At 41.3% G+C, this 12,500-nt stretch overlaps 1 protein-coding gene across 1 annotated transcript in view; it reads left to right on the top strand.

Annotated features, from left to right (window-relative positions):
* Positions 1-5,431, top strand: part of LOC126982434 (uncharacterized) — a 34,035-nt gene extending 28,604 nt beyond the window's left edge. The window contains exon 5 of the mRNA XM_050834479.1: positions 5,381-5,431. Coding sequence (XP_050690436.1) covers positions 5,381-5,431 — 51 coding nt within the window. The remainder of the gene's footprint in view (positions 1-5,380) is intronic.
* Positions 5,432-12,500: the final 7,069 nt, after the last annotated feature.

The raw sequence follows: 12,500 nt of genomic DNA, 5'->3' as shown, positions 1-12,500 counted from the left end.
TCCTTAGTCTATCTGTACCAACTCTAACCTGATGTGTTTCGTTGTCTTTCTCCATCCCTCACCCACTCACCTGCTCTTCATTAACTACCTCACCCATACTCTTCTTCTTCTCTCCTCCCTCACCATACTCTTCGCCCAGCTTCCTCACCCATACTCTTAACTACCCTCACCCATACCTCTTCCGTAACTACCCTCACCCATACTCTTCTCAACTACCCCTCACCCGATACATACTACCTCTTATCTACCTCTGCTCACCATTACATTAATACATTCGGGACCCAACCTGCTTCTCACATTTTCATTAGAAATCTAACCTCCTTCAGAAGTAATATGATTGAATACAAATTTTTAATTTTTAATTTGATAAATATTATATGGTTTAGTTTTCACTTATGTTTCTGAGATGGTCTGACAAACTTTTTTTGTTTTCAATACCAAAGGTGTATCCAAGCCAATACTCATTTAGAAAGTACTCTCTCTCTCTCTATCTCTCTCTCTCTCTCTCTCTCTCTCTCTCTCTCTCTCTCTCTCTCTCTCTCTCTCTCTCTCTCTCTCTCTCTCTCTCTCTCTCTCTCTCTCTCTCTCTCTCTCTCCACATTTATTCGTCAATCTATCTATGTCTGTTTGTGCAAGTTAAATAATATATGTAAAACAGTATGATGATACAATGATTTTAGATAATAAGTATACTAGAGAAAAGTCAAAGATGTTGCATTGGGGAAGGAAAAACCTTGCCGAGAAAAAACAAAACAAGAAAAACGTTTATCCAAGATCGCTGACCCACCCGCCAGGTGAACGCAACCCTGAGGTCGAACATGAGTTAGCAATAACAGAGCGACACGTTCCGGATGACCTCCGTTATGCAGCTACTTGAAGCCCTTCGTCAGACCAAAGACAGAAAGTACCTGCCTCCCGCGAACAGTCCTCGCCAACTCTCCTCAGTGTGGCCAAGTTGGCCAATATGAACTTCCATACAGCCCAATGACCATTTACCAGATGCTAGTGATGGCCGGAAATGGTAACTTTGTTTCATTTTACGCTGACTGTAAAGACACTCCATTGCTATATAAGTTATATATTGTTGCAACTATCACAATTACTCCCTGCTACTTTTACTACTATTTTACTATCTACTACTACTACTGATAATAATAATAATAAAACTACAGATAATAATAACAATAATGATAATAATATTACTTAAAATAACAATACTACTACTAGCCAAGCGAGTAATAATAATTATAATAATTACAATAATAATAACAACAATACTGCTACCTAATAATATTAACATTAATAAAATAATAATAATGATAGGTGCAACAGCCAAAACAAGAGAAAAGCAATGGTGAGGATGAGACGGTCAGAGGATCACTGGTAAACTTCCTTCCCTTACAGATATCTAACCTACAGACATGGAGGATGTCTCCAGCCATGGTGAGGGAGCGCCTACCTATCACCAAAATAGTACCGTCGGCGCCAGCACCCTCGCTAAGTTAAGTGAAGACATGTTGGGGATCTACCTTGCCTGGGTAGAGCAGGAGCTCGATTACTTTCTCTTTCCATAGAAGCAACATCCAAATCGTGCACCCTTTGTGTATCCACATAAAACAATGACCGATAGACTAAAATCAGTGCGCATGGGCTATACGCGGAATCTTCAAAAAGTGTTTAGGAAAGTGCCGTCTGTCTTTGTGAGTTTTAGTGTTCTAAAGATAAAATGAATTATTCTTACTGTGTGACATAGTTTAAGTAGATAGATCCCGTTGTCCTTATTCCGAGAGACGGCAGCTGGCGCCAAGCCGCCTCAGCTCTCCCTCATATCTTTTTAATGAGTGGTTGGTGAAAAGACAAGTGCGGTGAGAACTAGTCCGTATATTCCTTAGTCTCATGAGCAATCATATCATATTTACTGAGAAACCTTTGACAGGGTTTTGATAATCCCTCAGTTTACCAAGGTAGCTCAGACCATCCTAGCTCTGCTACGGTCACAAAGAAAGAGCTAACTTCTCTCACCAAGCAGCCACCAAGAACCGGGAATCGAACTCGCAACCTCTAGGTTCCTGGGCCGATCAACGCATATACCCATGAAGCCACCAGGTCCCGTCAAGGATAAATCAACAGATCAATACAGGTCAGAGATCAAGAAAGTGTAGACAAAATTTAAAAGCCAATTAACGTCTTTCAAATAATTCGATATTTCAACACTTGACAGTCACCATACCATATTTTTTTCAAATTTCATTAAGCGCGCCAAGAAAATGGAAATATTCAATATACGGTCTTTTTCCTTTCTATATCCACTCTACAAATCAACTCAAAATAAGCTTCCTCCACCTTCCATATGTAATATGGCACAAACAAAGAAGCAGAACAAAACAACCACAAACGCTGCTTCAATAAAAGAAAACAGAACAAGAGGCCAAAAGAGGTCAATCTCGGAAAGAGGTGTCTTGACTCCTCTTGAAAGAGATGGAAGTTAATGTTTAATTCACAATCACAACAAACCCTGTCCATCTAGAACTGCATGGATTGGTGGTCTCTGGTCGGCATGGGAGGACATATTTAAAAAGTTAATATGGTTACAGCATAATGTTTGTTGGGTATTAAGATCATGGAAATTTTATAGTACTACATACTTTTCTTTTCTAGTGTTTGTTAGGCGCCAAGAAACTGTTTTACGACAAAACCTCTTTGAGGCCGGCAGACCTACGCAGTGGTAAGGCGTTCCTAAAGTGTATGTCCTTCGACGATGCCTCAAGGTGAACTCAGCCGAGATATTTGATGTATTTGAGGAGGTCCGGGAAGCTTTGTCGTGGTCAGCGGTAAGTGGAGGCGGTTACGTCTGAAATTTCCTGTATAAGAAAAATGACATTTCCTTCCATTTGAACTATTCTTTAACTCTTCCTGTTCAACCTTTCACAGTGCAGGGCATTTAATGAGAAGCTGACGGACTGGGCGAAGAGCAATCTTAACATTGGCGACGGTGAGAACCTGGAGGAAGTTATCAATAGCCTTTACGTAAATGAAATCTACAGCATACCGGCGTGTCATCGTCGCATACGAGTGAGTTGATTATATGACGGCGAAGGAAGACAGTGACACAGGGTCATAGTTGGAAAAATGGAAATGTAATGTTTAAATAAGTCAATAATTATAAGATATGGATTAAGCTGCTGCAGGAAGGGAGGATACGAGAACGAAAGAATACGTAACTTAGAATAAAAGGATAACAAAATAGTAGGGGATGGTATAGTGTACATTAGGCCCATAGAAAATAATAAACTAGCGAGACTGGGAGAGCAGGGAGGAGAGAGGAGGTATACAAAACAAAAGTAGCCTTAAGAAAATATGATAAATGCGAGAAGGGAGAAAGGTAGGTGGTAGGGATGTACAGTGACACTTGAGGGTTATAAGTGGTCGATTGAAGGAAATTTGAAAAACGAGAGAAAAAACAATAGGATCAGCGGGAAGAGGAAGTGAGATCGTACTACTACGAGGAAACATAATAAAACCTTTTGAACATGATAGGATGAGGGAGGGAAATGTATGAGAACGTAAAGTGATGTGTTTCTGCATCATATATGTAATTTATAATGAAAGAGAAGAAAAGTCAGGAAGGAACGATGAGAGAGGGGTAGGAGCGTTGGCAATGCATATAGTTACATCTAGGGGGAGCGACACATGTATGAAGATCATTTGGTGAAGAGTTTGAAACCTCAGGCCTTTTATCTAAAACGCGAACATGCAGGTGAAGAAGGCCGTCGCCAACCTGTGCGCCTCGAAGAGCTATTATTCCATCCCAATGGACATCAGACGGAGGCTTATCAACACAATTCTCCCCCAAACCGTGAGTTCTGCCATGAATATACAGCTGTCTTATGATTCTCTAGTATTATTGGTCGTTATTTTCGTCACACGTTTCTTTCCTCATCAGCTAATTTCACTTGAAGATTCAATGAAATACACAAAAAGATATACTACTGCAGTTCATTCGATTTCGTCACACGTCTTTTTTTCCCGTTATCTTGTTACCTGTTTGTTTGGAACAGACTAACAACACACCTTTACTTACACCTACAGGCCTGCCTTTTTTCCTGCTTGTACAACTGTCAGCCATCCTCTCTGTCATATCTCAACCTGTCTGACTGCCTGTCATAAACGTGCTCACTTTCTGTTATAGATTGACGAATCACTAGATGTGGCTTACGACGCATCAACTTGTGCTTCATGGACATGGCGCCGAGCTTGCTAAGAAAGATGGACGAGAGGGCAAAGGGCAACTACATAGGCCTAGTTCAGGTGATCTTTGGTGTTTGTTGCAGTTGTTATAGAGTAAACTACAGCCCTGAGTACAGGGACCCACGGGGACGCCCATGAGGTACTAGTGTTGGGAAGGAGGCCTGCATGGAGACTTGCCGGAGAAAACCTCAGTGTTGAAATTATCAACACCGTGGCTAAAATCTGGAGGTGAACGGAGGGTGAGAAAGGAGCTGGTGGCGGCAGGTCTCGCTCTTCTTGCTGAATCGTGTTTATTTTCAACGACAGGAACTTGTACAGACAAAACCCGAAAGGCAAATATATACCTATCTCAGTTCAATAAGAATACAAAACTTGATTTACAGAAACTAAATGAAATTAATTATAATAAAGGAAAATAATGGATTCAGTAATTTCAGCTAAACTTCTGGATTTATAAAAATATGTGGAGGAGTAATTAAAGAAACTGTACTTTCTGGAAACTTAAATAACTTCTTCACTAACTTCAACATATCTCCCCACATAGGTCTAGCACTCTATTACATATGACAACTGTATTTCTGGTATAAAGCATCAACCTTAATTATTCATACATATCACTTACGAAATACAATTCACAGCCTCAAAACTGGTCCGTCAACTTGAACTTCAACTGAAATTACAAGTCAAGTTTTCTAGGAACTTTAACAGACCTACCAGAGCAGTACAGGTTTCAGCAGCTGTCTCAGGAAGTGGACTAAATCTGAGGACCCCTGGACAGCTGCATCAACTTCAGGTAAGTCTTGGACAGTCTCATTAACATCAGTATACTCATGGCTAGATACTTCCAAGTTATGTAACTTCTGAACTGCCCTATTTAGTACTCCTCTGGAAGTCTTCACATTTACACTTCTGGAAACACCATCCGACCAGGAAGAATATCTACAACCAAACCCAGGGGCCAATCTGTAGCCTTGGAATGTTGTCACTCCTTCACCAGGACTAAGTCATCTTTTTAATACTGCATTTTGAAGTGAAACCCTTAACAACTGGGGCAAATTGGAAATATAATCTGAGCTCCACCTCTTCCAAATTTGTCTAACGTCTGGTTTCTCAAATGTTCTCTATTCCTCAGATCTTGAGGAAATACAGGAAGGTTTGGGGTCCAACTCAGAGTGAGTACTAGCATTTCTGCCAATGAGGAAATGTAAGGAGATAAAGGCAGAAGCACTATTAAGTTCATCCCCAACTACAAGTGAGAGGTCTTGAGTTTACACATGCTTCTATTTCATGTAGTACAGTCTCTAGTTCACTTCTGGAAATATACTTAACACTTAAAGTTTTCCTCATGGCAGACTTGACAGCAGATCTTATCAGACGTTCCACCATCCTCCCCACCATGGAGAATGGGGACTATAAACTTCAGTGTGGAGATATGTGACCATAACCCTTTTGTATTTGCCACTGCAAACAACAAAAGTTTTGGCATTATCTGAGTACATCACTGAAGGTAGCCCTCTCCGTGCAATGAATCTGCGTGGGCAAGCATGCAATCCTCAACACTCATAGAGTCAGTGAGCTCTAAATGTATAGCTCTGACAACAGCACAGGTGAACAGTAAAATGTAAAATTTCTAAGAAGGAAATCAGAGCAAAACAGAGACCAGCAAAATCCAGGCCAGTCACTGTAAATGGTGGAGCAGCTTTAACTCTCAGTTCTGGTAGTGAGGCTACTGGCTGGCTACAAGCTCTGGAGTCATGTCTCTGGCATCTTACATTCATGATCACAGTCTTGCAATTCTTCTAATTCCCTAATCAGAAACTTTCTCTCAAGGTAGATACAATAGTAGAAACACCTGCATGTTTGAGAAAAAGATGGGTGAAACTTGACCAGTAGCTTTGCTAGGTGACATTTTGGAACTATTATTGGATGTTTACAGTCAAGCTCAATTCAGCATTTTCCAGTCTACCTCTGATTCTCAATAAACCTTTATCATCTAGAAAGGGACTAGATTAATCAACTTTTGTTTAGGAAGAGGCTTGTCACAGCAGAGCCTTAATCTCATGAGGAAACATATCTCTCTGTACATGATAAAACATCTTTACCTTAGCATCATCCAACTCACTGGCTGAAAAGTGGACCAGAAATCTTTATTATCCAGGTGTTATACAATTGTATGTATACCTCAACACCAAGCAACAACACGTTGAAGCTTTACTAAAGTCACCCCACCTCTCAAACTCAAACCACAGGTGGAGTAGGGGTCTACAATTACATATGCTAGGAAGACCTCCAAGTAGTCTTGTACTCCTCATTTTAGCACAAATTGATTCTGTTTCCTTCCCACATACTGATACTAAGAGGGTTCAGCTAGCCAAGATGGTCATTACATCCACAATTTAAGTGATACAATCTGATCACCTAAGACACCTCTGAAACTAAATCAGCTAGTTCTCATGTCAGGGCAGTGATGCAAGAACTTGGTGGAGTACGCTTTTGAATTTCTGCTTGAGACTCTGTTTGCAACAAACATTTTCCACTTCCACAGGGTCACCTTGATCCCAAGCTAGAGTTATCTGTGAATCAGTCCAGCAAAACACCTTGGCATTCATGTATTTAGATGAAGGGCATGCTTCCAAAGCTTACTAATCTAGCACACAATAAAGCCTTCCCATCAGCTCCAATCTGGGCAGAGTTATGAGTCTTAGCCGGTGCCACTCTCTAGCCTTTAGTGACTAATGCAACCACCTGTATGGCACCATCTGGTAGCAGAGTACCGGATATATACACAGGCACTGTAACCTCTCTCTGACTTTTTAGCATCTCCAAAGGCATGAGCTCTACATCAGTAAGGCTATTCCATTTAAGAAAAGGAAAATAACATCTGTCCATCTTCCAATCCTGAGAGATGCATATCAGGACCCATCTTTCAAATTGTATGCTTCCACATCACAGCAAGGCAATTTATCATCCCACTGAGGCCCAGCCTCAAATATCTTGAAAAAGTATTTTGCCAAACATCACAAAGGATTGATAAGACCTAGAGGGTCAAGATCTTGGCAATCAAGCTCAGCATGCTTCTTTTGGTATATGTCAACTCAGTCTGGGTGTTCAATTCTATTCCTTCAAAGAAAACTCATCGAAGTGTTACATCACTGTAGGCCTAACACTTTAGTACCTTCTCCTCCATGTACTAGATCAACTTTATCCTGAAACATGGAAGTTACTAATTTACTGTTTGAAACCCATTTAGTCAGAGGCATGCCAGCATGTGCCAAAACCTCACAAGCCTCTCTATATTTGCAGGCAGCTTCCTCCACACTGTCAGCACCACTCAGCCATTATCTACATACATATCCTCTTTCAGTTCTTGTATTACTTCAGTACTTGGATACTTCTCTAAATGATGTTTTATTGTGGCATTCAATAGAAATGGGCTGGCAGTGTTTCCAAAGGGAACCATGGGAATCTCATGTAATCTCATCCTCATCTCTCAACAAGAAATGGTGACATCTCTGTCTCGTCTTTTCACACACAACTGTAGAAAGGCCTTGGTAACATCAGCAGTAAGAGCAATAGGCCATATTCTAAACCTGATCATCACTTCTACTCAATCTGTGTTGAGTGAAGGACCCTTCAAGAGACAATCATTCAGTGAAATTCCATTATACCCACTGCATGAAGCATCAAGACAGGTCTCACCTTGGTACTGTTACTAGTTTCTTTAACAACAGGGCAGTGAGGCATATAAAAGGTAGGATTCTCACAGACTATCTCCTTACTATGTATTTCCTCAACAATACCTTCTTGCACCAGTCCTCACAAACCTTGTAATATGCAGTTTCAACTCAACATCTTTATCTAGTTTGGCATGTAACTTATCTAGTCTCTTCACTTAAGTTTCTCATTTGTTGGTGGGGCACTTTTCAAGGAGTCACTTTTCCAGTAATGACACTTCATATCTGCTTTCAGCATATGAAACATTTTAACAAAAACTCTTGCAAGGCAGCATCTGACTCAAACTTATGATCTGATTCCTTGGACTGTATCCTATAGTCTCTAAGTCCCAAAACTTGCTTACATCATAATCAGACACTTTAGAAATACACCCAACATCTGTGGAGGTTGCTGGTACCTTAGAACTAGTGTCAGCATTGAAGCCTGATAATGCCAAGCCAAACAATGATCTTTGGGCCACTACGCCTCCCACTTGCACAGACTCATTAGACATTATGTATTTCCAGTAAGCATCCTGACCCACTAGTGTATCTATATCCATATAGGAATCACTCTGATAGTCATCCGCAAGAGGCACAGGAAATTTGCATAGTATACCTACAGGCACAGTGGTTCTCACTAAGGGTTGGCATATCACTGGAGTCTCTACAGCTGTTAACGTGTGGTGCATCACTGCAATCAAACCTTCAGATCAAACAGGTTGCACTGCTTTATAATGAAGGAATTATTACCTCCAAATACTGAATAAGAAATGGGTTTGCTGGGTTCCATGTGGGTTTGCATTTCTTAACAGTCTACTACTGACATATGTCCTACTGGAGCCACTATCAAACAACAATTTGGCCCTATGAAGAACACCATTTGCTCCTGCAACTCTCACCTGAGCAGTTTGCAGTATATTTATGTCTCCTTACTGCTTACTGATATATTAAATAAAATTCCAGCAAATTAGTAGCCTGACTCTTACTTGCTTCTCCATTACTATGATCAGCAGCTAGTTCTTAAGTTGCCTTTACTGACTCATTTCTTACAGGTTCACTTTTACTAGTATCTATCTTGACACCATAAATGAGATGGTGGTGATAGCCTCTACATTTCTGACACTTGGCATAGCACCCTGTAGCAATGTGTCCTTTGCCTAAGCACTTGAAACACACACCAGCAGTCTTAATTCTTTCTAACGTTCTTTTCCACTAAGTCTCTGGGTCTCAAAGCATCTCTCAGGCTGTGTTTCTTGTTGCAAAATCCACAAAGGAGCTTCTCACCTTCCGAAGATGTGTGTAATGCAGCCGCGGATGATACCTTTCCCTTAGGCTCCCGCGTCTGCCAATTCTTCTTCTCTTCAGGGGAAGACAGACTCTCCCTCTTACCCACGGTGACGTCCTTGAAGGCCTCTGACTTCTCGATGCTCTCAATTTCTTGTTGTAGAAACGTGAAGCCAGTCGAGGTCACTCTCATGTCAACACCCTTGCGCCCACTCAGACGAATCTCATTGGGCAGACGGAACAGGATGATGGGAGTTAGGAAGATTTCACACTGCTTGCCTGACACGCCTAGGGCCTCTAAACTTCTGATGTTTGTCAGTATCTCATTTCTGAGACTCCAAAGTTGAGTCACATACTTGGGTCCCTTGGCCTTCCCAGGGACATGGCCACTCAAAAGGGACTGTACATGGGCAAATATAATTCTCTCAGGCCTGTTATATCTCTCCTTCAGTAGATCACAAGCAATACTGTAATTACCACTAGTATGTGAGAGACCTTGAACTACTGATTGCTTCTTCTAACAGAGACGCAGATAACTAAACTTGCTTATAACTGGAATCTCTGTGTCATATGAGAGCTAAACTGATCCCAGAGGACTGCCATTCTGTAACATCTCCTTTAAACTTTGGCAGTTAAGCTTGGATAACTTACTTCAGGTGACTTGCCAGTTGTGAAGGACTCCCATCAGAGCCTAATTCAATCTGACTGGCCTTCATTAGTTCTTGTAACTTCTCCATCTGCACGTAGCCAATTCTCTTGACTGGCACGTCTGTAGCTGTCTGCTTCATCTATGCACTGATCTAGGTCACCGTCGTCTACTAGAAGTTCAAGTTCAACCTGTCTCTCATCTAAAGTGCTTAAATGAAATTGGTATAATAAAGGAAAATAACGGATTCAATTTCAGCTTAAACTTCTGGATTTATAAAAATGTATTGGAGGAGTAATTAAAGAAACTGTACTTTCATGGGAAACTTAAATAACTTCTTTACTAACTTCAACACTCAGGTTTGGCGTCGTAGGGTGGGCGATGTGACGCCCCCAACTATATGCCCTTCTGATTGATTGATGTAGCTTTATGGAACAGATTTATCATTATAATGACTTGTGAAACCTTCCTCTCCCTCATCTGCCACAGGGTCTTTTTGGAGGCAGGTTCTCTCTGTCTCGACTCGATCAGAGGACGAGTGGCCGAGATGGTGCTGCAGGTGAAAGGTACATAAAGAAAAAAAGGCAACTAGAACAAAAATCAGCGTGGTAGATTTTGTCTTTATATAAGTTTTATATTTTTTATTTCTTACTTTTGAGGATGCTAAGAAAACGTTGACTGGTCCTACACTCCTTTTTCCATTTCAAGAACCTCCGACATACTGTCAAGTTGGTGAGAGCAGTGCGCCTTTTATCTGAATTAGTCACACAAGGAACACGGCTTTATTATGCTTTAGCAGGTTGCTCCTGGATTGGCCATCCAACCTTTTAGTTACTGAAATATATATTATCTTGTTTTAGTGTACGATTCTACTGATCGATTAAACGTCTGACATGTAAAAAAAAATACGGTTTAGGAGAGGTTGGTCCTAAATGAACGTTGCATTACTTTTGCGGTGGAATATGACCTCTTAATATTTTATTATACGATGATTTATGTGGAATTGGCCTCTGACCCTTTAAGTGCTCAAAATATGAAAAGTGTGAAACTTGAAAAACTTCTAACTAAAGCTTTCCCTCAACTTTCAGGCCGGCGGGGAAATTGGAAGACTACCGCCAACGACGTGAGCTGCATCCTGGACACTTTCTCTCTTCAGTACCATTGATCGCCATCGGCCGTCGACGCTTTCCCGCCGGGGTGCTAATTACAACCGAGGTATTCCCAAGCAGAGACTACACCTTTAGCAGCACGCTGGTAAAGGCAGGGACGGAGGAAATTGCTACTCGTACATTCACACCAACTTTCCAGCAGGTGTCTTAATCCTTTAGACCAGTATTCTTCAGATTTTCATTTTGCTGCAAGGTCTTATTGCAAACATTACAGCACCACCTTGAGCGTGACTCATTACAATAAAGGCCTTTTCGGCGGGAGAAGTACGAGACTTAACGAACAGACAGTACCATTACAGCTAGAGTGCTTTCAGTTCAAGGCTATCCATAGCAGTGTTGAGAGGTGCGCCTTAGGGTATTAGTGACCGTACTCTCGGCTCTACCATTGCACAGTTTAATGAGATTATAATGTTATTAATAATAACTGCCAATAAATGGTGATAATGATAACCTGAGGCAAGAGCTTGTAAAGCCTGTGCTTGGGAAAGGAAGTCGGGCTTTGATAAACGAACAGCAGAAAACGGACGGCAAGCCTAAAGCATTACGGTAACATTTTACTGTTTGGTATAACTTATAGTTCCTATAGCCCCATCACGTCAGCATCGAAGGCAGAGTCTGTGGCGGGGGAAGTGGCGTTGAATTTAATGTTGGGAAGTGTAGTGATTCTGAGTGTAGGTGAATAACCCCTCACGCAAATGCTCCTCGCCAATGACACTCACCCTCTAAGCAGGTCTGAGTATGGGGAAGAGGGCTTAGGAGTCTTGGCAGAGCGCACTGACCTCCGTCCTGAAGGCAATGCGTGGAAGGGCTAAAAATCGAGCGAACAGAGTGGCTGGGCTTCCCATTTCAAGGAGCGTAAGCAATAGGAGCGCTGAAGTCATCAGCAAACTTTACTTAGCATGGATTAAGACTTCATCTCCGATTTTGTGGCACGCCAGTTCTGAATCCCCTACTATAGTATGGATATTAAGATGTTAGAATCTGTACAGAGGATGACAAAAATGATTCAAGGGGTGAGAAACTTGTCTTACAAAGGATGAGACTGGAAAACATTTAAATCCACACTCTCTCCTAGAGAAGGTGAAAATTGCGAGGAGACTTTCGTGGTTTATAAATGGATGAAAGGGGTTTAATAAAAGGGATAATTAATAAGGGGTTCTGGTTGGCAAAAAAGAACCAGGTAGGACACATGTAACAATGGTTTAAGTTAGATAAATTTCAAGATTCAACAAGAAACACTTGAGGCAAAATTGGTTTTACCAAGCCAGAGTGGTGAATGAAGTGGGAACAGACTTGGCCGTCATGTTGTGGGGTGCAAATACACCATAGATGCATTAAAAAGAAGAAGTTGGATAAATTATTCATGGATGATGGCAGGGTAAGGTGGGGTTAGGATTACAGGAACTGCCTTGTAAAAAGCACCAACTGGCCTCTTGC

This window comes from Eriocheir sinensis, chromosome 51 (genome assembly GCF_024679095.1).
Source record: "Eriocheir sinensis breed Jianghai 21 chromosome 51, ASM2467909v1, whole genome shotgun sequence".
NCBI lineage: Eukaryota > Metazoa > Arthropoda > Malacostraca > Decapoda > Varunidae > Eriocheir > Eriocheir sinensis.
Note: the sequence above shows the minus strand (reverse complement) of the source record. Positions and strands in the feature narration are given on the sequence as shown.